The sequence below is a fragment of the Eschscholzia californica genome, unplaced genomic scaffold, assembly GCF_041429995.1.
Source record: "Eschscholzia californica isolate CP2 unplaced genomic scaffold, dmEscCali1.0.p SCAF_2, whole genome shotgun sequence".
NCBI classification, from domain to species: domain Eukaryota; kingdom Viridiplantae; phylum Streptophyta; class Magnoliopsida; order Ranunculales; family Papaveraceae; genus Eschscholzia; species Eschscholzia californica.
Genome location: NW_028238309.1, coordinates 28,580,142 through 28,606,118, shown reverse-complemented (window position 1 = coordinate 28,606,118; position 25,977 = coordinate 28,580,142). Strand labels below are relative to the sequence as shown.

The following is a 25,977-nucleotide window of genomic DNA, read 5'->3' as shown; positions in this document are numbered from 1 at the left end:
TTGTATATGCTCCTCTTGACTTAAATCTGTCACCATCATAGCTCAGCGCCTCTGAGCCATCGTCGCTCCAGCCCTGCTAGGGCTAACATCTGGAAATCCCAATCAAGTCTAAGCAATGCTTAAACTTGAAAGTTGTTACTGCCTTGGTCAGCATATCTGCTGGATTCTCTGCCGTAGAAACTTTCTTCATCGTGGCTTCCCTTGTTCAATCACGTCCTTGATAAAGTGATATCTTACGTCAATGTGTTTAGTTCTCCCGTGATAAATTTGAGTTTTGGTCAAATGAATAGCACTCTGGTTGTCGCAGTAGACCTCTGTCACCTCCTGCTTCAGGCCCAAATCCTGAACTAAACCACTCAGCCATATTGCCTCCTTCACCGCCTCTGTTGCTGCCATGTACTCAACTTCCGTTGTAGACAACGCTACCACCGACTGCAGCACTGCTCTCCAACTAATGGCACTCCCGCAGAGTGTGAACGTATAGCCCGTCAGTGACCTCTTCCTATCAAGATCCCCCGAAAAATTCGAATCTACAAATCCAACTACCGAACCAGAAGTGTCATCCCTTCTGTCGTAAACCAAACCAAGCTCCACAGTTCCTCCCAGATACCGCAGTATCCATTTCACAGCCTGCCAATGACCTTTCCAAGGTCTGCCCATGTATTTGCTTACTACACTAACAGTATGTGAAATATCAGGCCTTGTGCACACCATAGCATACATAATGCTACCTACTGCATTTGCATAAGGCACCCGAGACATGTACTCCGTCTCGTCATTAGTTGTTGGTGACTGTTCACCCGAAAGCTTGAAGTGTGCTGCCAATGGAGTACCGATAGGTTTTGCCTCAGTCATACCAAAACGTTCCAACACCTTCTCGATGTACGTTTTCTGAGACAAGAACAGTTTCCCAGGAGATCTGTCTCTCCGTATCTCCATACCCAATATCTTCCTTGAGGGACCCAAGTCTTTCATTTTAAACTCACCCTTTAACTGATCCTTTAACATGTGGATTTCCGACATATCCTTGCAAGCTAACAGCATGTCATCCACATACAGGAGTAGATACACATAAGAACCATCCGATAGTTTCCTGTGGTACACACAACTATCATACATGTTTCTGTCATAGCCGTTTTAAACCATAAACGTGTCAAAACGCTTATACCACTGCCTAGGAGACTGTTCAGTCCATACAAAGACTTCTTCAGCAAACAGACCTGGTCTTCTTTTCCGAGAATCTCAAACCCCTCTGGCTGACGCATATAGATTTGTTCCTGCAGTTCTCTATGTAAGAACGCAGTCTTAACATCAAGCTGCTCCAATTCCATATCATACAAAGCAACCATAGAAAGTATCACTCTAATAGAACTATGCAGGGCCGTGTGGTGGGCAGTGCGGGTAGCGCGCCCGCACTGGGCCTCCCACCACAAGGGGCCCACGAACGCTGTTAGTTATAAACTTATATAGGGAGGAAATCAGTTTTGTGAGTAATTAATGGGGGAGAAAATTTTCTCTCTCCACTTTCCTTTTGAATTCTCGGTATGAGAGTTAATTCTCTCTCTACTTCTCACGCAAATCTCTCCCTTCCATGTTTATTTAAATATTTAAATTCCATGTCCTCCCACTAAACAGTAACACTTATTTCCTTCAAAAGTTAACTAGGCAATAGCCTATTTCCATCAAAAAAAAATTTTCCTTCAAAAGTTTACTTTCCCTATATTCCTCTTTTTTCTTAATTTATTCTCTTTTTTTCTTTATAAAATTTATTCTCTTTCTAAATATGCAATTTATTTCCATATCTAATTTATTTTCTCACTGTAGAGAAAACTTAGAATTTATATTATATAGAAATGGGCTTTGTTGAGTCTTCAATTTCAATTGTCTTTTTTGTCTAGTATTCAAACTCTTGCATAACCATTACAAAAAGCGAAAAAATAAAATCACTCAAGTTGAAAATTGGTGTCACTATTATTTGTGATTTTAGTGTAACATTATAATCCTGTCTCTCCTTTTATAACAATTTCTTTCATCTAGACAGATCAAGTAATTATTATGTTTAGTTAGTTTGCTTATAATATATGAATCGATACTTTTTAGTTTATTATTTTGAATTCTTTTAAATAAACTAGTTATTGGATATTAATCATTATTAGTCTTTTTAACAAAAAAATTTGTTTTACTTGTACCTTTTTACAAATAAGAGAAACAAAAGAAAATGTACCCGAATTGAAAACAACTATATTCTATTATCCTATGTTGGTTACTTTTTGGTATTATTTAGTCTTCATATTGTTTTACTAGAGAAATTAGTTTATGTTATTGATAAATTCACTATTAGAAAGCAGCCGATTCGATTGAAATACACTGAGATTTAATCCATATACAATTATTATCTTTTTGTGGTAAAATTAATTTGAATTTGCTTGTTGTGAGTCTTTAAAAAAAATATATTTACATTTGATTATACTAGGAGCCCAACTTAAAATTTGGCACCGGGCCCCCAAATTCTCAGGCACGACCCTGGAGCTATGTTTAACAACAGAATAAAATACCTCATTGAAGTCTATCCCTTCTCGTTGTGTAAACCCTTTAGCTACTAACCGTGCTTTGTAACGTGCATCTTCCACCCCTTGGATCCTTCCTTCTTCTTGAAAACCCATTTGCTACCAACAATCTTCTGACCCTTAGGCAGCTCGGCTAATTCCCAGACCTGGTTCATCCGAAGAGACTCAATTTCTTCATTCATGGCAAGAGACCACTGCCGTGAATCATCGCTCCTCATAGCTTCTTCATAGGTGCATGGCTCACCTCCATCTATGTTTTCTCCCACACTAAGTACAAATGCAACCATATCTGCCATCCCATACCTTTCCGGTGCCCGGATGTCTCTCCTTCCCTTATTCCTCGCAACACTGTACTGAACCAGCTCTGGCTCAGCTTCCTCAGCTTCCTCATCTACCTGAGGCCGAACCTCTACCGGAGTGTCTATCTCAAACTCCACCTATTCTCCATGATCTTCCTACTCCACCTGTTTGCCAACACCCTCTCGAGCATCTACAGGCGTTACCTTCTGAGTTACCAAGGCTAACTCATCAAAAGTAACATCTCTACTTATGAGAAACTTCTTCTATTTTCCATCTGAATTCCACAACCGATAACGCTTAACTCTAGGCTCATACCCAAGAAATACACATTTCTTAGTCCTCGGATCAAGTTTACCTTCTTTAACATGTGCATAAGCCGGACAACCAAAGATCCTTAAGTTCTCATAATTAGTAGGATAACCAGACCACACCTCATTAGGAGTTTTACACTCTATAGATGTACAGGTGAAATGTGAAGGAGTTGAAGGAGATGTCCTTCGACCAAGATGGCAATGCGAGCAATATGTCGGCTAGGACAATTGATGAAGAAAATCATCAAGTCCGATTGATTTAGGGGTCGTAGCGTTTAGCTAGAAACCAACTACGATCGTCGAATTACGAAGTAATTCGCGGCTAACTTCGATTGGATCCTACATCGGGTTACACATAAGAATGGGTATTTAATCGGATGATATGACTAGTGGGAGTGTGATATAACATTGGGAATGTCCCATAAACATATCTCACAGGCCTAAATAGAATTTGGGCAAAAGATAGCAAAAAGGCCCGAAATAAGGGTTTTGGGCCTAGGCCAATTCGGGCACTTTTAGGGATCGGATTGGGCTGATTTTTGGAGGGACGTTTCCTTATGTTATGAACATTAAATCTGCCCATTTTGGCTGGGTTTGGACGTCATCTCCCTAAGGAATTGAGAAAATATCAACTAGTTGCTATTTTCGACCATTTCCCTAAATCTTATTCTAAAGGGTGTTTTAGGAAACCTAAAAGGAGGTGGATTCTTATTAGGTTCTATATAAACACTCTTAGGTCAGAGAATAAGGTGTGGAATTTCTCTCTAAGCTTTCTTACTCTACCACATCAAGTAGAGAGGAGAAAGTGAGCTAATTCCCAAGCTATCTTCTAGTCAAGCAAGAAGAAGGTCTTCTTATTATCAAACCACCATTGGAGTGCAAGCGAGCTTTCAAGGAGGGAGATTAAATACACTATTTGGTGTCCCAAGTAGAGGAGCTACGTTTGAAGCTCTTGGTCTTCTTTAATCAATTCAACTAGTTCGAGGGAAAAGCGATTAAGGTAATCTACTATCTCCATTAGTTTAATTACTAGTTTTGCATGATGATCTTGGGGATACTGGTGTTAGACATTAGATGTCGTTATCCTCTATAAACACTAGTATAAGGGTTTAATTCCCTTCAGTGGTATCAGAGCCTCTTGCAATTAACTAGTTTTTGATAAGAATCGAACTAATTCATATTTGATATACTTGATAGTTTGAAAATTGAGTTTATAAAAGTATTTTAAAAGTGTTTTAAAAGTATTTTAAACTCATAATTTGATATTATTGAATGGGATTCAATAAAATTTTCAAATTGAGAATCAAATTGATGATTGAAAGTGTTTTAAAAACTCAATTTGATTGAATTTCGAACTAATCCATGCTTGATTAAGTTGATAGTTATGTTTAAAAGAGTTTTAAACATAAGAATTTGATTGATTCTGAATGGGATTCAAGAATTTTTCAAATAGATTTCAAAATTTGTTCTTGAAAAAGTTTCAAAAACCTAGATTTTGATCCAAAATTGGTTTGATTAAGAGTTGTTTTTAAGTTTTGGAAACTTTTGAAAAACAAAAATTTGAAATTTTAGAAGTGTTTTAAAAGGAGTTGTTTTGAGTTTAGGAAACTCCCAAAACAAATTTGGAAAATTTTAAAAGTTTCTAAAAGTTTTAAAAGAATTTTAGAAGTGTTCTAAAAGGAATTTCAAAATTTTAGAAAAGTTTTAAAATTGGAAAATAGCAACTTAGAGTTGCATAAGAAAAAAAAAAATTGGAAACTAGGGTTTTGAAAAACCCTAGTGTCCGGCCAGGAAGCTTCCTGGCCGGATCGGAAGCTCCTGGACGCGTCTTCTGGACGCATCCAGAGCAGCTGCAACCAGAAGCTTCTGGACGTGTCTTCTGGACGCGTCTAGAGCAGCTACTGGGGACGCGTCTTGGAGACGCGTCCAGGTCACGTCTAAGACGCGATCAGCAGCTGCAAGGGAGCTTCATGGACACGTCCAGAGCTCTCAACCAGACGCGTCTTGGAGATGCGTCTGGGAGGTTCTGGGTGTCTCGGACTAGGTCCGAGACACCTAGTGCTGGTCCGGTCTAGCCCCAGACACGTCTAGGACGCGTCAGGTACATGGACTAGCGTCCTGGCTCCGGCCAGGACGAGACCAGGCCTGGATAGGCCTCGGCCAGGACATGCAGACCCTATGGGCCGTGCTATGTCCGGACCTTGTCCGAGCCCTTTTGTGGGCTTGGGCCGGGACTTGTCTAGGACTTGTCCCGGGCGTTTTTTAGGCTTTTCGGACCACGAAAAGGGACCATCATTCGAGTGGGAGTTTTTGCCAAAATTTCTTCTGATTCCAACCAAATAATTCCAAAATCAATCCGGGCCATCTAGAAGGCCAAAACGGATTTCTCTTTAAATTGATTTATGAAATCATTAAGAATCGAACCAATATTTTTTCCGAAATTGACCCGGGCTTTCAGAACCTGAAACGGAGTTTTTCTTAAAGATGATTTTAGAAATCATAAAAGATAAAACCGGAACGCACCATTAGTTGAATTCTTCGAATTTAGACTTAAGGTCCGTAATGTGACATGTGATGTCAACAAAAGTATCTCCCAAGATAATCATGCATATATAATTCTTAGCCTTGATATATTATATGAATGCATGTGATGTGAATGCGGGAAACTAGTATGGCCATAGATTTATTTCTATATTCTTGTTTTAAGCACGGATGGGTGCATGCTTTGTAATTAATTTTAATTTCAAGTTTATACGATCTGCGAATCGTTAGAGTCTTGTAATTAGAGTTTAGGGTCTATGAGTCCATTGAAGAAACTCGAGGATGAAATCCAAAGGCGAGTGGGAGAAATCAATGGAGGTTCAAAGATGGCGATCTAAGATGAACCAAAAGGCGAAACAAGAAGAAAACCAAAGGAGATTAGATCTTCTAGGTTAGGGGCCATACTAGGATCCATGTCTGCTTGATTTACATTCTCGCGCGCATTTACTTACTTATTTATGCTTTATGTCGTGGATGTTAGTTAGGCTAAATAGTTCACTATAACAAACGCCAGACTAGCGTAAAAGTCCCCAAAACGTAATCTTGAGTAATCGCCTATCCAGATTAAGACACTCGTTGCGCCCTTGTTCGAGGAAGGTGGGTCGGCCTTCACAGAGTACCTCCTCTACCTTGGGACAATGTGGGTAGGTCTATAGAAGAGGCCTACACGTCTAAATGGTTCTACTCAACGAGATCAGCAAGAGAGTCTTGGATACTCGAGGCAAAAGGATAGATTAGTCATTCATTAATGAAATCTATCAACCAAGAGTCATAAGGTATGATCAGTGAAGTAGTTCACTCAGCCGGAACGACGGAGTCAAAGGGTAGGGCCTTCGTCCGCTTTACTCCGAAGAACTGAGATCTTGGAATCACTTATTCAATCGGGGACGATTTTTATTGAATAATGTGGGAAAACTAAGTTTTTCAAAAACGATAACGAGTTTTAAAACTTTGCCATTTCTTTATGTAGAATTAAGATGACACATGAAAACGGTTTCAACTTTAAAATCACACCTAAGGGAGGTGTTGATCCACTTCCTAGAACGGAAGAATGAATCCGAGAATAGTTCTCAGATTCAAAAGGAAAGCTTACTAGAATACCCAATCCCAATGTTGACTCATACCGAAGAAGGTCAAAAGCCATTTGCAAGCAATCTTATAACATTCTCTTTGGAAGAATAATGGATGCTAGCATAACCATTAAGACAAACTGAGGAAGAATTTCTCACAGAATTCATAAATGGAGAGGTACGAGACCTCCAAGGCAATCTGAAAGTCATCCTAACGGAAGACAACAGAATACATCTATCACCCAATTCAATATCGATTGAACAAAGATAGATAAAACCTTAGATGAGTCACTCAGGTTGTTACGAACAAACTGAGCAGAACATACGGGAATATCCAATCTAGGAAAGGTTATTGAGATTTGGTACAAAAATCTAAGAAAGAGCTCTTAAGATTCAAAAGGGCAAAGGGTCAGTCAAGTGAGACAAACATTTGATCAAAGAAAAGCAGTTACCGAGTACATGATCAAGAGTATTTCTCATTACTGTGAATGTTTCTAAACAATGGCTAGACCATTTAAAAGGAAACTACCTTTAGCACCTGGAGGACAAAAGGAATGGAATTATGAATTCCGGTTCCGTGTCCTTGTTAACAAAGTTAAAAACAAGTATCGTAAAATTCCTTCATCAAGTATTTAAGACCAGATGAGCGGCTCAGTGAAAGCTCAAGGAAATCACATACTTGACTAAAAGAAGTAAAGATCCAAGAGGGAGCAGAAGCAGTAATGCTAAGGATGCTGAAAGGGATCAAAGTCTTCTTTTAGACACTGATCTAGCTTAGAACTTAATAGTGATTATTTTGTTCTTCTAGAAACGTCTGATGTTTTAAACCAGTGGTAAAATTAACTGAAGGTTAACATTGATAATGGCTAAAATCAAGAGATTCAAACTCATTAAACTTCAGCATTGTCAATTAGGTCTTAAGGACTAAATTGACAAAGTCACCCTTTTCAAAAGGCATAGAGACTAGTAATCTATTAGTACTCATACAGTGTTATGCAGACCTATAAGTTTACTTGCAGAAGCTAACGAGAGCTATTCCAATATGTACGCTAATAACTTCATGAAGTATGGAAACGTACAAATCATAAAGTATAAGTCAGAATGTTTGAAAGGATCAAACAAAGTACAAACCGAAGTAAAGAATCACTTTGACAAGAGAGTTTAAGCCGTCCGATTAGATTGGAGTGGTAAAAACTTGAGTCAAACATTTGATAACCATCAAAGGAGTTGAGAAACCGATTCCCAACTCGCTCCATGGAACACATCTGTGGGATGGTAGATTCAGTGGGAGTAATCGAACATTGCTATGCATGATTCGATCAATGATGGGTTTAAGCCAGTCTTCCGAATATTTTGGGATATATTCTAGAAACGATTGTTTTCACACTTATCAAAGTCCGTCTAATAGCTAAGCTTGTAAAAGCATTACAAAAATTAGCTAAAGTCTGACGCAATTTCTTTAGAAGAAATTTGGGCTTTTTCCACAAGCAATCAAGAGAACAAAGTGTTTGTTGCTCATGATAGTATTCTTCTAGTAATTAGCACACCTAGTAGTCTGGGAGAAAAGTACTAATTATTACAAGAATAAGTGGGAGAAAAGTACAAGTCGATTTAATTCGATCATGAGAAAAATTGTGGAGGGTCATGAAGAACAATCATGAAACTTGTACAAGACGATTAAATTCGACCAAGAGCAACAAATTGCGGCTCCTCGAAAAAGGAAAGGTTAAAGATATGATCTTGTAAACCCACCGCACAAAAGCGAATGTCATTCGCTGGAGAACTCTCAAAGCGAGTGAAAGTGTCTCTAAAGGAATATCTCAAAGTAGTTGAGAAAATTCCAAATTGTTGTTCAAAAGCCCTGAAAGGTCAAAATAAAATCTTAAAGACTCAGAAAATAAAGGTTATTTCTGAAGAGATAAAAGACCTGCGCAGAAACGGAAACTGACTCTAGATTTTGGCTAGAAGCCAAAATCATCGTGGAATCCATATCTCATCAAGACATGAAGCTTGATAATTTAAGTCAACAGAAGACCTAAATTGGTTTTCCAAAGTAGAAAACTGAGAAGGATGGAAACATTCATGTTTCCCGAAACTAGACAAGAAGAATAAGATTCTTCCAATCAAGTTATGTCCATAGGCATGCTTTAGAAATCTATCGACGGATTAAAAACACGCAAGAGTTAGAATCTTCGATTCAAAAAGGCAATCAAAGAAGTTTGATTCTTGAGGAATGAAGAAAATCTTGAATCATGAGTTGCAAGAAGGTAAGTGGGAGAAACAAACCTTCCGGGTTCGTATGTTGAGTACATACAAAAGATTGAGTACGACATAAGATGTTGTGTAACGGTGAACAAACTGACTCAATAAAAGGACCACACACAAGGATAAAATGCCATTTTGGGCATCTGAAGATCTATAAGCATAGATCAAAAGGATGATAGGATTGGAGACACTCAGTACGCTGAGATGCTTGAGATCCGAAACAGAAAAATCTAAGACTCGGAAAGTCTAAAAGAATTTCGACCCAAAACTCATGACTAAGAACGTTGCTAAATCGGAGTTTGAAAAGACACCGATGTAGCAAACAAGCATGAGAGAGAGATTTATGTTCGAATACATAAAGTCAATCATATTGGATATGATTAGCATTTGAATATCCAAATTCGGATTTGAAAACCGAAACACTACTTAGAAACATCCTAGAAGGCCAAAGGATGAAGTAGTACGAAAGTTGAACATGTCATCGTAGCAAACTTCCAGACATGGAAGGAAAGTAGGCTAAAAGTGTTTTAAGCCGGGAACTGTTGCAAATACTACATAAAGAATTAAAAGCCTTAACTCTAGTAAAAGTTACTAGAAATTATCAAGGTTGAAGATAACGGTCTTCAAATTAATTGATAATTAGCAAAGTTTAAACGGATTACATACGTAGTCAAACTAAACTGTCACCTAAGACAAAGTATGAGAGTCATACACGAGTCTAAGGCATGAGGTATCATTTTAAACCTCGACAAGTAAAACTGAGTGGGTAAAAAGAGTTTTACGGAAGAGGCTCAGATTTACAACTCTCGTTATCAGAAATAATAGAGTTATTTCACAAGTCGTCTAAATTTGGTTTAGTGTTTAAACGACAGTTCATTGATGATAAAACATTCCGAATAGGTTTGTCAGATACGTGATCTGATGAATGAAACCCTATTAAGTGAACTTGGAATATTTATTATCAAATCCCTGGTCCAGGTCATTGCATAGACAACAATGACTCACGAAGACTAGCACGGGAGTCGATGGGATAGCGCAGTTTCATGGGCTATAGGAATAGTATATTCTATTCGACTACGTGGGTGTGTAAAAGGTTTATACACTGGATAACCCTCAAATGAGAAGTACATCACTCGTGATGAACGTCAATACTTCTCATAAAGACAATTGGAGAGATTCCTCAAAACATGAGTGCTCCACTCATCTAATGAAAGGAATGTCCGACTTTGGTTCCGTCAAACGTCGCGCCGTAAAAGGAGGTTATAAAGACGGATACTGGGAAGGACAGGATAGACATGAAGTTAAGTGGGAGCGTAAGAATGGATTGTGTCAACCTAATCACATTAGGTACAAAGTGTCTCAAGGCCACTTGATGAGTAGCAACTGAAAATGAGTGGTCACGCTCAAACGGATTAGGAGTTAATCGTTTGTATTTTACAGTTGTACTCGGATATCAAGAAAGTCTGAATGACGTGACGTATCAGATGGGATACTAAATTGACACGGGAATCGAGGCATTGCACTTGTTCTAAGTCCAAATGGGAGTCTGAAGGAGTTGAAGGAGATGTCCTTCGACCAAGATGGCAATGCGAGCAATATGTCGGCTAGGACAATTGATGAAGAAGATCATCAAGTCCGATTGATTTAGGGGTCGTAGCGTTTAGCTAGAAACCAACTACGATCATCGAATTACGAAGTAATTCGCGGCTAACTTCGATCGGATCCTACATCGGGTTACACATAAGAATGGGTATTCAATCGGATGATATGACTAGTGGGAGTGTGATATAACATTGAGAATGTCCCATAAACATATCTCACAGGCCTAAATAGAATTTGGGCAAAAGATAGCAAAAAGGCCCGAAATAAGGGTTTTGGGCCTAGGCCGATTCGGCCAATTTTGGCTGGGTTTGGACGTCATCTCCTTAGGGAATTGAGAAAATATCAACAAGTTGCTATTTTCGACCATTTCCCTAAATCTTATTCTAAAGGGTGTTTTAGGAAACCTAAAAGGAGGTGGATTCTTATTAGGGTTCTGTGTAAACACTCTTAGGGCAGAGAATAAGGTGTGGAATTTCTCTCTAAGCTTTCTTACTCTACCACATCAAGTAGAGAGGAGAAAGTGTGAGCTAATTCCCAAGCTATCTTCTAGTCAAGCAAGAAGAAGGTCTTCTTATTATCAAACCACCATTGGAGTGCTAGCGAGCTTTCAAAGAGGGAGATTAAATACACTATTCGGTGTCCCAAGTAGAGGAGCTACGTTTGAAGCTCTTGGTCTTCTTTAATCAATTCAACTAGTTCGAGGGAAAAGCGATTAAGGTAATCTACTATCTCCATTAGTTTAATTACTAGTTTTGCATGATGATCTTGGGGATACTAGTGTTAGACATTAGATGTCGTTATCCGCTATAAACACTGGTATAAGGGTTTAATTCCCTTCAAAATGTTCACCAGATACGCTGTCGTGTTCACTGCTTCAACCCAGAACACCTCCGGCCGCCCTGCATTTGAAAGCATACAATGAGCTCGTTCCAATAGAATTATGTTCATACGTTCCGCCACCCCATTCTGTTGTGGGGTCTTTCTGACCGTATGGGGTCTCACTATTCCTTCGTCTACACAGAACCTATTAAACTCGTTTCCACAAAATTCCATGCCATGTCAGTCCTCAAGCATTAAATCGATTTTCCAGTCTGCTTCTCGATCAAGGTCTTCCACTGCTTGAACTTGATGAATGCATCATCTTTGCGTTTCAATATGTAGACCCATACTTTCCTGGAAAAATCATCTATCAAGTTTAACATGTATCTACCCCCACTATGTGAGCTGACCCGAGAGGGACTCCAAAGATCTGAATGGATGTAATCCAGAGTTCATTTGGTATTATGAACCGCTGTACTGAACTTTACCCGACATTGCTTCCCGAAGACACAATGTTCACAGAATTTTAGTTTTTCAACCTTCTTCCCACAGAGTAAACCCTGCTTGCTCAGTATAGCCATCCCCCTTTCACTCATATGCCCTAACCGCATATGCCATAGCTTGGTAGTCTCAACTTCCTTGTCTGATGATGACACCGCTACAGATCCGGTAATTGTGTTACCCTATAGCACATATAGACCATTCTTTTTCAACCCCTTCATAACTATAAGACTCCCCTTAGAAACCCGAAGAACACCACCTTCACCAACATATTTGCAACCATTATCATCTAGAGTTCCCAAAGAGATTAGATTCCTCTTCAAATCTGGAACATGTCTGATGTCTATTATAGTCCTCACAACACCATCGTGCATCTTGATCTGAACAGTTGTAATTCCAACCACCTTACAAGGAGCGTCGTTTCTCATTAACACCTTACCGCCATTAATGACTGTGTAAGTAGAAAACCATTCCTTATGAGGACATACATGGAATGTACAACCAGTATCCAAAATCCACCTATCTTCAGCGAAGCAGGCATTGATCGCCATAACCATAGCTTCATCACATTCTTCAATGATTGCTAAGACACTACCATCATCTTCTTCTATGACTGCTGCCTCTTCTGGCTTCTTCCTAAGCTCAGGACAATTCCTTTTGAAGTGCCCCTCCTTCTTACAGTTAAAGCATTTGTACTTCTTAGGTTTCGATTTAGACCGAGAACGACCCTTCCCATTGACCACATGCTGCGTCCTTCCCCTTACCATCAAACCATCACCTGAGCTGCTTTCTTCCATTGACCTCCGTCTCAACTCCTTCGAGTTCAATGCCGCTTTAACATCCTCAAAGGTTGTAGTTATTTTTTCAGACATAAAAGAATCAACAAAGCTTTCATATGATGGTGGCAGGGATGCAAGCAATAATACTGCCTTATCTTCTTCTTCGAATTTGACATCTATGTTTGCCAAATCTAAGAATACTCGGTTTAGTTCATCCATATGGTCTTTCAACGATTCCCCTTCTAACATCTGTAAACTAAATAATTTCTTCTTTAGATACAAACGATTAGTTAGAGATTTCGTCATATACTTTGTCTCTAGCTTACTCCGTAGCCCATCTGCAATAGTTTCGGTCGCTACTTCCCGCAAGATCTCATTGCTCAAACAGAGTAGAATTTGACCATGAGCTCTCTCTCCATGAGATCTTCCTTCTCTGCTTCTGAAAGTGATTCAGCGAGTGCAGCCTTCCCATTCAACGTCTTCAGCAGAATCTGTTGAAATAATAGTGCTCGTATTTCGCCATCACAGACACCTCAAAACCTTAGCTTTGATACCAGTTTGTTGTGCCCAATCAGGGTTAATGTAAACAATACGAGTAATCCAAGACAAGCAATAGGAATAGTAAAGAACAATCAAGAACAGAACACAGAGATTTACGTGGTTCGATTGGTGAGACCTACTCACGGCGACAACGGCGCGATGATTTCCACTATGATAAGCAAACAAGTTTACACAAGAGATTCGTGAGATTGTGCCTTACTGATATCTCCTTAGGGTTTAGTTTATATAGCCACTAAATCCTAATCCCACCGCCTCACCGACTCTCTCTTTACAACCGACATTATACACGGATACGCTAATACTAATAATCGACATCAGCTTAGCTTCGCATTCCAGCTCTGTCTCGAAGTCCAGCTTTGCCTCAGAGCACTGCTTCGCATACCAGCTCTGTCTCAGTAATCAACTCCGCTAATGGGTCCAAGCTGCGGTAGGTTGTACCGGGTTCGATATCAATCCATATTCGAGTCACTTCTAACAGTATGTATTCACTACATTGAGCTATTATTTGATTGCTACACTAGAATGCTATTTATACGGTACGTTATGCTCGAAAAGAACTATTATATATAGTGAATTATGATGGTCATTTGAAGATATCTCCTTAGAAAGAAATGTTTTGTGTTTAAGCCTACCAAGTACAATCCAAGAAGACCCAAAAAATAAGTAGTAATATGACATGTGAAGACGTAGTATGTAGATCCATCCCTTTTGTTAATCATGTGATTCTTGTAGAAACAGAATGTTGTAGCTTCTTTTGGTTCATATTGTTCGCTCTTTGCTTCTTTTTGTTATAGATTGTGTGAAAGCCCTCGCTGGTCCTATTGCTTCTTTTTGTTCATATATTGATTATAGAGATGCTCATTGAGATCTTCTGTAGAAACTTGACTACATATGATACTTTTAGTTTGATATTATAATATTTGAGTTAATAGTGTTTTATGTTGTCTTTCGGTTCATTTTAATCTTCATGTTATTATATCGATACTAAGATATGTGTTCTTCCTTTTTCTTTGTAGGGATTGAACTTGATGACGAAGAATTATGAATTTTGAAGGGAGTTTTGTTATAAATATGAATGCTTTATGAATGATTTTGACGTTGATAGTTATATTTCGTTTATAATTAGTTGAACCTTATAAATTTACCTTTAGGTTGATAGTTTTATTTAGTTTACGATTAGTTGAACTTTATAAATTTACCTTTAGATTGATGTGTTATCAATTTGTTTTAAATTTATGTTTATCAGGTTATTATTCATTATGTTGTTGCAGTTTATGGATCACCTACTGCAGCAACGGGTTGCGAAAACTGATTTAAAAAGAGTTAAGAAAACTATTGCCGACTGTATAGGGGTCGCCGGCACGGGTTATAACGACGGGTAAGGGGCGTTGGCAAAATCAGGGGTTGGCTGAAGGGTGCGCAAAAATTTGGCGCCAAATTCCATTGCCGACGGTGATTTTTTCAAAAACCCGTCGGCAATAAATTTTAGTCACTCGTTCCCGGGATATACTGACTTATGATGACGGTAATTAAAATTCATGTAACCGTCGGCCATTCTAAGGCTGACAACCTGTAACCCGTCGCTTGTTTCATCGGCAGTAGTACTGCCCACGCCTTTAAAGCCGATGCCTCTATTCCGTCGGGAGAAATCTACAGCGACGGCTTTTTTAATGTTGCTGACGGTGTTATTCCGTCGTCAGTAACCTTAATTTTGTAGTGTGTAAACTTTGATGACTTCTACTTTATTTCTTTTGTAGACAATCTTTATCAGGGTATATTTAATGAGGGCAGTTGACTATAAAACCTCGTAATCCTATAATAGCAATTGAGTGCTAGTACTAATATGAGTATAAAAATCAAACCATTTGATCATAATTGTTGATTTTGAAACCATCTCATGTAAATTTGTGACTCTTTATTTGATTTTTTCTAAAATAATTATTATCATATTTTATCTCAAACAAATGAACTAGTATAGTTTCAAAACAATTTTGACTTGTAAGAATAATATACAAAGTATTTATATTATACTACAACAGTATATATTAGTTAATGATGTTGTAAAAAGTAGTTTTTCTTTGTAGTCTTTTATTTTATTAGATAACCAGTTAGATACTACACATTGATAGATTTTAAATTTGGTATAATGGTATACAACGCAAACACCACAGTTAAGTTTGCGCATTGTATGCACAATGATGATTATCATCATACATGCATTTTTTGAGTAATCGTTGTAGGAGACATGCCATTATGGACAAGAGTTCTTACATAAATCGAGACCAAGATAGAAACAATATATTGCAAAGAATTTACTTGGAGAGTGATGGATGTTGTCATGAACAACCTCGAATGAACCGAGGACGATACCAACACTTATATGTACGCTTATGGGGTTATGGTTTAGCCGACAATCGGCATGTAAAGGTAGAAGAACAAGTTGCTATATTCTTAAGCACAGTTGGACACGATCAACGTAATCGCAATTCAATTCTTCAATTTATTCGATCAGGAGAAACTGTTAGTCGGTATTTCCATTTAGTTTTGTCAACATTACTTAGGCTTTACAAAGATGTTGTTAGACCAGCGACGAACGCTAACTCTCCGATGGATGAAAGTCGTCGACAAACTTGACATGAGTACTTCAAGGTTAGTCTAGGTACAATAGTGCTTCGGTCTTTTGCAACTAAATTAATTAAATAAGAACTTTAGTTAATGCATCATGCAAATTCTACAGAACGTTGTCGGTGCAATCGAGGGGACTCATATCAGAGTAACTGTTCTTATCAAAGACCAACCTAGATATCGTAATATAAAAGCTTACATTTCCCAGAATGTTTTTGTTGCATGTGGGTTTAATATGAAATTTCAGTACATAATTGCTGGGTGGGAAGGGTCTGCTCATGACGGACGTCTTGAGATGCGCAGTCTCTCGTTCTGGACGCAAGTTAACCGTTCCAATTGGTATGTAGTTTTAAATAATTATATCAAAGAAAAGAAATTGTTTAGGTAAAAAAATAGTATTCAAGTAAAATTATAACTACGTTATGTTAATGTAGGTAAATATTATCTTGCTGATGCTGGATTCCCGCTAGTACCTGAGTTTTTCACAGCATATCGTGGCACACGATATCATCTGCAAGATCATGTTGGTCGTCGACCTCAAAATCCTAAAGAACTGTTTAATTATCGGCATTCATCCTTGCGTAATATCATCGAAAGGACTATAAGATTGTTAAAGAAAAGATTTGCATATTTGAGAAATGCACCATTCCATGATATTGTTACACAAGCTAAGATTGCACTAAAAAAAATATAGCCATTAAGGACATTGGAAAACCATTCGCAAAACCTAAAAACCGTCCCCAATAGTTTACTGGGGTCGGCTTTGGTCTGTCCCTGAAGCCGCGTCCCAAATGGTATTTGGGATAGATTTAGCGACAGATTGCACCTTCCCTGCTAATGTATTTGGGACGGTGATAAATTGTCCCAAATCTATCGGTCATTAGGGACAATCATTAGTTGCCCCTATTAGTTTGGCAAAAAAATTTGTTTACAATTGGGACAATTACGATCTGTCCCCAATAATTTGGCGAGAATTTTCTTGCGAAAATTTTCTCTAGCTTGCATTTGAGAAAGCAAATATTAGTATTTTTGAATCCCAAACATACAACAATTTATTATAAGATAACCATATCACAAGAAATACTTAAAGCATATGAATAAAAGACATACAATAGTTTCACCAATTTGGGTTCTGTAAAACAGACATAAAGAATGCAAATGAAATCAAGTAAGGCACCAGGAGAAAATCTAAATATCAAAGTTCATGATCAATGTATAAGTATTTAGTACAGTAGCCAATGGGATTTCTCCAACAACTCCTAAATTTCTTTTCTTGTTGCTACTTTACTTGAATGTGTGTTATTTGGATTTCTCCACATACTTATAGTCACCACTCGTTGTCCAGATGAATAGGGTCATCTACAATCACCTTTTATCCTTGGATAAGAAATTGTTGTTTTGGACTTACGTGCATGTCGAAGATCGACAAGACAGTCACCTCTCCTGAACATATTTGCAGCTCTTATTCTGTTGTTTGCACAAAAACTGAAAGTCAACTCAGGGATTTTCTCATGTTGGAGCTAAGTAGACACCTTAGAACAGGTAAAATCTAAATATGATCATAAAATAGACATGGATATTACTCTCAAACGGATTTCCTTGCAGCGGCGCTTCATCTCATGCAATACAAATGCAAAACAACGATTTTCTGGAACAAAAACATTATGTGGGATCACAAATATCTTATCAATTTATCGTCTCTTTAGAACCACTGCTATGAAATATGCCTTAAGTTGAACTTGTAGTCGGAACCTTTTTCATATCAACACGTGCTTTTCAGAATTTGAAACGCTATACTATTCGAGATCTTTGAAAAGCTGAAACTCGTACCAGTAGCACCAAGGGGATGGCCAATGGCCATAGCACCTCCATCGACATTCACTTTCCTTGGGTCAAGCCCAAGTTTGTCACAGCAATACACAAATTGGGAAGCAAAAGCATGAGTAAGGGATCAAAACTATTGTCAACAATACGCATATGTAGGTTAGAAGCACAACATATTGGTCAAACAAGATGTGATGGTGTTTATATTACCTCGTTTATGTGGAAGAGTATTTTTAGCGAAATCAGTAAGGATATTCCCTTGGACAATAGGAAACAGGTACTGATCGAACTGCATATTGGATCATAATGAGAAACTATCAACAATCACAATGTTCTATATGGCATTGAAGGGTGATACACTACATTTAGCCAATACTTGAGAAAAAGATCTGACCTTATTATCTACGAGAACCTCCAACATGTAGCTATTCCAAAGATACCTAGGGTCAGCCTGTCAAAGAACAACAATGCAACACATGGCATGACATTTGTAAAGAAAAAGAGGCACCCATCACATTCAAGATAGGAAAACAATTGTAAAGAGTGAAATTTAACCAACAACAACTAGCTTGAAAAATGATGTGAACTTGTTTGCAAGTTGCCTAATTGCTGCCTACCCTAAGGAGGTAGCTTTAAGGGTTCTTAGTTCTCATAAAAAATGAAGGAATAGTTTTACTTGTTAACTAGAAACATGACTTCAAAGTGAAATTACTCTCATGTAATTCAAAACATAGATAAAATTACCTGTCTCTAAAGAGGAAGCCTTTTTTACTCTTTCCCCACATCATGCAATCGTTGTGCACTGCAACATCGAATCATGAGATCATATATACTACAAAAAAAGTTCATGATAGAACATGAAGAAAGAGAAAGAAAACTAAAAGGAACTAAGTTCACATAACGAAGGAGTTACCAACCACTGTTATAAGACAATTCCACAATAATAGGAACTAGGAAAAACATTGAATAAATCAGGAAATTCAGGTTTGGTTATCTGGAGACTGAGTAGAACTTTGATCATTTGAGATGGTATCTTCTAATATTGCTTCGGATATTTATCTCCTTATTCAGCATAACAAGTTGCAGCTAAATCAGATGTTACTTACTAGGTGAAGTCAAACTTAGAGGAGTAGTAATTAAATCAGCATGAATTTAAGTACTAAAAACCAATCAACGACTAATAAACTATGAGTGCCTTAACTGTGATCTATAACATTACAAACATTGCAAACATGCAGAAGCATAAAGACTCGCGAAGGTTGAGGAAGTTTTGACGTCTTTTACCCTGTTTTGATCTTTATGAAGTAAGGCAACTTTAGTTTACACGATATGAAATCTGAGAATGGTTGCTTAGAAAATAAAGTTGTTATGCTCATCTTTAGTTATGTAGCCTCGTTTTACACGATAATCATAAAGTAGATGGGAAAAAACAGTTAGTTAGACAAATAAAATCATCCCGAGACCATAGATGGAAGTGTAAACAAGGGCATTGAATATGTGGCATGATATAGTTAATCAGTTCGAACTCATAAGATTTTGGGAGAGGTCAATCAATCTAAGTTTTAACTACAATTGAATCCCACGGTCCTACCCTCTCCACCATACACAAGTAGCAAATGACACTACCTTTGTAGACATGCATAATTTTAGCTTTGAACTTGCAAGATAACAACAATGGACCAGAACATCCGTAAAACTTACAGCTGCCCAGTCTTGCTCCATTCTTGTTACACCATAAATATGGAAACATTTCCAAACTTAACACCCATGAGTAGAAAACACAATCTTTAGCCTTTTGAATGTTATTGGCCTTATGCAGTTAGGAATCAAATGTTTAGAAAAATACATCGTGACAAACATATGAATTATGTTTATTTGAGAAGAAAGAATAGTAAGAGATTATACTTTCGGATTGATTGATCTCTCCCATGCCATTGGAGTTACTGTACTCCAACCCAACTCCTAGACATGATTATGGAGAAATCATCTAAGGGAACAACATATTGTATCACATAACCTAGAGAGATACAAAAGGACTACTATCTTCTTCTTACCTATGTCGTAAAATCCAGCTTTTAGGGCGGCTACAACATTTGCAACTGCTTGAAGAGCAGATGAGCATTGTCCGTTCACGATTCTAATGAGCATAGTTTCTGGCTATATTTAGGTTAACTCTAACCCTGGCTTGAATGCTTCTTATGACCCTTCATCATCTCATTATAACTTAATAGCAATATTGTAGGGCAAGAAGACATAATAATAAAACTACACTTAGATTTTCTCTAATAACAAAAAAAAACCTAAACAAATTTCTGTCTTATATTAGAAATTAAGTTTATGATTTCAAAACACTAAATAGTTTAAACGGATTGTTACTCACAATAACTAGGGTTAGGAATAGAAAAAAGAATATGAAGAAGAAATTTAATTGTAGTAATACCTATAGAACCAGCCGATTTCTCAGATTTGTTCAAGTCGATTTATCCTAGGCAATCTGTTTTAGCCAAATTCAATTGATGGTGTGTTTGGATGCAGGAATCATGAATCCACGGATTCATGAATCCAAATGATTCATGATTCCATGGATTCATGAATCCAAATGATTTTTTTTTGTGTGTTTGGTAACCTATAAGAATCCTAGAATTCTTGTTTCCTTCATCTAAAATCCTTTGGCTTGTTTGGCAAACATAATTGGATTCTTACAAAATAAGTTTTTAATTAAAATAATACCTTCATATTCATGAATAATATCCAAAAAAGAAAACCTCATCCAAGTATTGTCTTAAAAATAAAAAGTAAGTACTGGTAAAAAAAATAATGTCATCTCTTGTCCATGCTAAAATAATTTGCTCTCGATCCACATAAGTTGTTCATCTGGTTCCATTGTTAAGAAAAACCTCCTTCTTTCAACATCATGATGGAACCATTCCAAGCAATTGATCTTTGTCTCTGTATCTAACTGGAGGGTGTCAAGTGCTTTCTTTACGTCTTTCCAGCAATTGTCGTCCATGTTGTTCCTTTGGGCCATTGCATTAGCAACATTTTCAATTGCGACACGTACTCCGGTCATCTCTTGGCTCAAAGTTGCTGAAATAGAACGACTACGCTTATTGCGTGTCTCTAGAACGGAGCCGCCACGTTTAGATGAAGATGAGCGACATTGATCACCGCCAACATCAAAAGAATCGCAGTCAACATCAACTTCGGTAGAAGGAGCTCCTTCATTTGTGTTAGACTCATCATCGGTTGTAAGATTAGTTGTTGTTTCTCTATCCCCAACTGCCGGTTCGTCTCCGAACACTTCAACCATCTCTAGGTACAAGTCAACGGACTTGTTTCTTAAAAATTTCAATTTTGGTCTTGCCTACAAATAATAGAGAGAAAACCATAAGAAAACCACAAATAAAAGCTGGAATCATAACTTTATAACAAAAATGCATGGAAGTAAAGTTTAACTGCCTCACTGATTTGGCTTAATTTGCAAAGAGCATCTATTATCACACTGTATGAAACAACATCAGGAAATAAATTCCATATTTTTACCATCTTGGTTTGGAATTCCATAGCAAGACCCACTTCACCAACTCTACATAGGCCAGTTATAAGAGTTCCACATGTAACATTATCAGGTCGAAGTCATTTTATCAAACACTTCAAGGGCAGCACTAATATTTTTCTGTAGACACAGTCCTTTAATAAGTGTATTACAAGTGATCAAATCAGGCTCATACCCACTCTTTTGACATTTTCCCATTACACAAAATGCATAGTTTACCTGACCTAATTGACAGCAACAGTTAATCGAAATATTAAATGTGAACAAATCCATTTGGATTCCAACCAAAATCATCTTTTCATAGAGGGTAAACACATCTGAGTAGGATCTAGTTTTGGCAAGTGAACTCAATAGTTGATTAAAGGTAGAGGTAGATATAAATGGTTTAATGGAAACCAATTTATCAAAGTAAACAAGGGCATTATCAAGATTCTTAATATTCCCAGACTTACATTGATTAGGGAATTCCAAACCAAGATGGTAAAAATATGGAATTTATCTCCAACCGAAGCATTCTCATAACTCTAGTGATAAATTCATGTAAGATAGTCATTGAAGGTATTTAACTTACTTGTATAAGTTCATCCCATACTCGATCCTCAGCAATAACCATATTCCTACTAGAGCTCCAACCGAAGCCGCTAAGTTTCAGAAGTTCTTCCACACCGTTTTTTAACTTCTTCATTGTTTTTATTCGATTTTGAATGTTAGCTTTGCTGATTTTTTGTTGACATAAGGGTTGAACAGCATTTGAAATAGCAACAAAAGCAGGTCCTTTCCAACCGGCATTACCACCTTTACCTTTGTTGCCAAGAAGAGTTTGTTCTCTTAAAGTGTCAAGCATCGCTTTGTCCATTGGAACAGTCCATGTCACATTCTCCTTTTTTTGCGAATCAACTTCATTCATCTCTAATAGTTCAACAAAATAAGAATGTAAATAAAACAAGTATACAAATTCGTAATTCATATCATTCTGAAATATCAATGACATATCATTCTAAAAATCAAATACGTATCATTCTAAAAATCAATGACATATCATTCTAAAAATCAAATACATATTGCTCTAAAATATAAGTTCATATTATTCTAAAACATGTTAACGCTGAAACTTAGTAACATACAAAGTATCGGACCTATGATCACTTAAAGAATCGCTATACCGGAGCAATGGGGGGCTTAAAATACAAATACTTCAGTACCTGGAGCAATGGATTTCTATTGCGAGAATGCAACGTTTTCTAGCTAACCAAGTCTATTGCTAATTCATTAATACAATGTCAAATGTCTTAACAGTAGAGTGACTCGTGTGTGAATTTGAACAAGATGGATATTGTGGTTGTTAATAATTCCTAGGCAAGGCTCAATATTGATCGGCAAAACAGAGGAAGAATAAGAAGAAACATGTTGGTACCAGCCATAAATATCAATAAACGTTTTCCCCGCCAAAAGCCGGAAGGAAAAACAAGCGAGCAACTACTTATATAGTACAGTTCGTTTCAGGTAAAGGATAGGCATCCCAATCTCTACTATCAACTTATGACAATAATGCAATAGCATATAAGCAAGGTCAATTATCATGAAAGATCACAAGGGGTTAATCACAGGTATTTATATAATTCAATAGTTTCTAGTATTTTCTTCTTCTTTGAGTTCAAAGATAGAAAAGTTTGGAGGTGCATAACCTTTTGGTTTGTATTCAAGTATATGCCTGAAAGATCTAAAAGTTTTATGTCAATTACTGTGCAGATTCGATCTTTTTTCTCGCATCGAAGTTTCTTAAATCAACTTCTCAGGTTTGTTTTATGGTCAATGGAATTCTGCTGTTTCCAATCTAAATCCTATCTTACACTTTTAATATCTCTACAGGGTGCAGCAACTACGTGTTATGTTGCTTTGAGACCAGAAATAAATGGTGTTAGCGGTAAATACTTTGTCGATTGTAATGAAAGTAATTGTTCGAGTCTAGCAAACGATGAATCTGAAGCTAAGAAACTTTGGAAGCAAAGTCGTGCATTGATTCACCTACAATCTTTATGTTGACAAACTTGAGAGCCTAACTCCTATAGATGCCATAAACCTAAAATCATGAAATAGAGAAAATATAAAGCATTTCTAACAGATATGAAGATCGCATTTGAAAACCCTAGAAGATGAAAGAGGGAAGTGTGTATACCTTCAGAGGGTTTTGTGGATTTGGAACTATTATATACCTAGGTAGTTGTTCATTGGCACAAAGTGATAGAGTAAACAATAGAGATTTTGAAACCCTAGGTAGTAAATCAATACTAGGTATACTAAATTGGTCAATTATCATATATATACCCAAGTTGATCAGAACAATAATCGAAAAACCCTAGAATTTAAAATGCTAGTTCGACTGAAAACTAGATATCAACCATTGACTGTTGCAAAGATATAATCAAACCCTAGAGAGAGAGATACGAGTTAGAATTCATGAAAATACCTCACCCGAGCTTTGATCTTCAAGCTTCACAAAGAAATCTGAAAATCACAAAAGGTTAGAGTGAGACAGTTAGGGTTTTGAAATTACTAGATCCGGAACTTCAAGCTTTGTGGAGAAGGAGAGAGTGATACGAGTTAGAGAGAGAGAGAGAAAGAGAGAGAGAGAGAGAGAGAGAAAAAGAGATAATACCTCACCCGAGCTTCAGCTTCAAGTTTTTCTCTGAAAATCGGAAGTGTTGGAGAAGAAGACGACTGGAACTCCGACTTTGAGATCTGTCCGAAATTCGGGAGGATTTGGGTTGATTTGAGAATTGGATTTGGGGCGTAAAAATCTAAAATCCTAGCAAATCTTAGGGGGTAGGGTGGAATTCTGGGCTAATACAAATTATGGAATTAGAAATCCTTGGGATTCAAGAGTCCTAGGATTTTGTGTAGCCAAACAGACCAAGAATTCATGAATCCTACCAAATCCCATTTTTGGTAGGAATCCTAGTTAGGAATCCTGCATCCAAACACACCATGAATATATAATGTGAAAAATAGTTTGTAGTAGAAGCGAAAAAGAAAAATAAATCCAACCTGTTGAATAAAAATTAGTAGAACCGGCAGCAGGGAGAAGAAAAATTCGATCATTTAATGGGTACAACCTGAAAAATAGTTTGTAGTAGTTGAAGAAGGTGAAGAAGAAGAAAAGAAGAAGAAGAAAAGAAGAAGAAGAAAAATAAAAAACCTAACCCGTTGCCCGTTGGATGAAGTTCAGGAGATCAACACCTTGGAGAAGAACTCGGCTGAAGAGAGAAACGGATGAGGAGAGGGACAACGTGGAGAGAGAAAAAGGGGAAGGATTTATTTGGGTCAAAATAATTGCGCCAAAACTGGCCGCACTTTTTTTTGTTTCCCACTACTCCGAAAGTTTGTCCCTACAATGCAATTATTGTCCACGTTGTAATTTTATTAGGGACAAATATTACCAAACCATCCCTGTATTAAATTAATTAGGGACACATGTGAAAATGTGTGTCCCTATTGCGCCTTTTTTTGTAGTGTTGTGATCGCATGTTCTGCTTTGCATAACTTCTTACGAGATGGAGATCCTAATGATATATGTATTGTCGAAGATAATGAGAGCGACGCTGATGAAGTAGGCGAACTAGATGATATAGACCAATCCGTGCAAGATGAAGAAATTTATATTGTCCCATCACAAATTTTGGAAACCAAATAAGGATATAACAACAGAGGATATGTGGACTAATTTTTCGAATTTATAGTTCTAGTAATTTCCCCTTTCATGTTTAAATATATTTTTGCAAATATTCATATTATTCTCTCAATTATGGTTTATCAGACAATTTATATAGTTTTAGAGTATCACAATAGATGACATTTTGATTCTTTTTTATTGATAAAGATGGTTGCTGAGTCTAGTCCTGCCAATTCAAACAAAAAGTGTAAGAAGCCCACTGTGACGTGGAGCACTATGATGGATGATAGTCTAGTAAATACGCTTTATGATTACATTTTGACTGAAAAAAAATGAAAATAAAAAAGTAATTGATGAAATATATAAGAAGATAGGAATCCTTATTACTGTTGAAAATATCAAAGCTCGTATGAAAACATTTAGAAGTCATTATACTACCGCGAGGGATGCAATCTACTCCAGCGGATTTACCTTTAATAGTGTAACTTTTCGCATTGAAGCGGATGACGATGTAGGAGAGACTACGTAAAGTTACGTTTTTCTATTTATACTGTCTTAATAAATTTATAAATAAAGTTTGACTTTGTCCTTCACATTACTTATTGTCAGGCACACCCTACTGCAAAAATTTGCGTACGAAGAGTTTTTCGTATCAAGAAAAATTAGGAGTCATCGTTGGGATAGAACAAGTCACTGGCAGTAGACAAATGAAGGCTGATGATATTTTCATGAAGTACCTGGTTAGTGAATCATTCGAAATTATCAACTTCTAAACTTTTTAATAAGATCGTTTATATAATTAATTTTTTTTATTATAAGTGAAAATGGCAATATGAGTCCATCAATCTGGATGAAGATGAAGGTTTATCCTCTCCAACTTGCGTTAATCAAGATCAATTTATAGCGCCAAAGCGTAGACGATGATCGATTAGTGATGAAACATCTATTTTACTTGCACAAGCTGCAAACAAACTTGCCGAAACAAT

The 25,977-nt window shown here is 37.2% G+C and overlaps 2 protein-coding genes and 2 long non-coding RNA genes across 7 annotated transcripts; 2 read left to right on the top strand and 2 right to left on the bottom strand.

The window, feature by feature from the left end:
- The first annotated feature begins 15,569 nt into the window (after positions 1-15,569).
- LOC147557268 (uncharacterized) lies at positions 15,570-16,635 on the top strand. The gene is made up of 3 exons (XM_086658790.1): positions 15,570-15,836; positions 16,054-16,243; positions 16,376-16,635. Exons 1-3 carry the CDS (start codon positions 15,570-15,572, stop codon positions 16,633-16,635), a joined length of 717 nt encoding a protein of 238 aa, XP_086514916.1.
- A 379-nt stretch (positions 16,636-17,014) lies between these two features.
- Positions 17,015-24,660, bottom strand: LOC147557265 (uncharacterized). 2 transcript variants are annotated; one of them, XR_015233904.1, is made up of 7 exons: positions 24,530-24,614; positions 24,367-24,434; positions 20,206-20,259; positions 18,510-18,567; positions 18,160-18,216; positions 17,772-18,054; positions 17,015-17,408 (listed from the first exon to the last, which is right to left on the bottom strand). It is a non-coding gene; the product is annotated as an uncharacterized LOC147557265 (long non-coding RNA). The 2 variants fall into 2 exon arrangements; XR_015233903.1 differs by having other exon boundaries at positions 17,015-18,054; positions 24,530-24,660.
- On the bottom strand, positions 20,465-24,301 carry LOC147557266 (uncharacterized). 3 transcript variants are annotated; one of them, XM_086658217.1, is made up of 4 exons: positions 23,978-24,301; positions 23,789-23,826; positions 21,893-22,230; positions 20,465-21,129 (listed from the first exon to the last, which is right to left on the bottom strand). In XM_086658217.1, exons 3-4 carry the CDS (start codon positions 22,226-22,228, stop codon positions 20,602-20,604), a joined length of 864 nt encoding a protein of 287 aa, XP_086514343.1. In that variant the 5' UTR covers positions 22,229-22,230; positions 23,789-23,826; positions 23,978-24,301; the 3' UTR covers positions 20,465-20,601. The 3 variants fall into 3 exon arrangements, with proteins under 3 accessions (XP_086514343.1, XP_086514344.1, XP_086514345.1); XM_086658218.1 differs by having other exon boundaries at positions 23,794-23,826; positions 23,978-24,056; XM_086658219.1 differs by lacking the exon at positions 23,978-24,301 and having other exon boundaries at positions 23,789-23,902.
- LOC147557267 (uncharacterized) lies at positions 22,434-23,397 on the top strand. The gene is made up of 3 exons (XR_015233902.1): positions 22,434-22,928; positions 23,071-23,117; positions 23,191-23,397. It is a non-coding gene; the product is annotated as an uncharacterized LOC147557267 (long non-coding RNA).
- Positions 24,661-25,977: the final 1,317 nt, after the last annotated feature.

Excerpts from the sequence above, each read along its gene's own strand:
- LOC147557268 (XM_086658790.1), top strand. The coding sequence starts at position 15,570 with ATGGACAAGAGTTCTTACATAAATCGAGACCAAGATAGAAACAATATA. Across the intron at positions 15,837-16,053 it reads TTATTCGATCAGGAGAAACT|AACGTTGTCGGTGCAATCGA; the intron begins GTTAGTCGGTAT and ends CAAATTCTACAG. Across the intron at positions 16,244-16,375 it reads CGGACGTCTTGAGATGCGCA|GTAAATATTATCTTGCTGAT; the intron begins GTCTCTCGTTCT and ends ATGTTAATGTAG.
- LOC147557266 (XM_086658217.1), bottom strand. The coding sequence starts at position 22,228 with ATGAATGAAGTTGATTCGCAAAAAAAGGAGAATGTGACATGGACTGTT. Across the intron at positions 21,130-21,892 it reads TATGGGATGAACTTATACAA|GCAAGACCAAAATTGAAATT; the intron begins GTAAGTTAAATA and ends TATTATTTGTAG.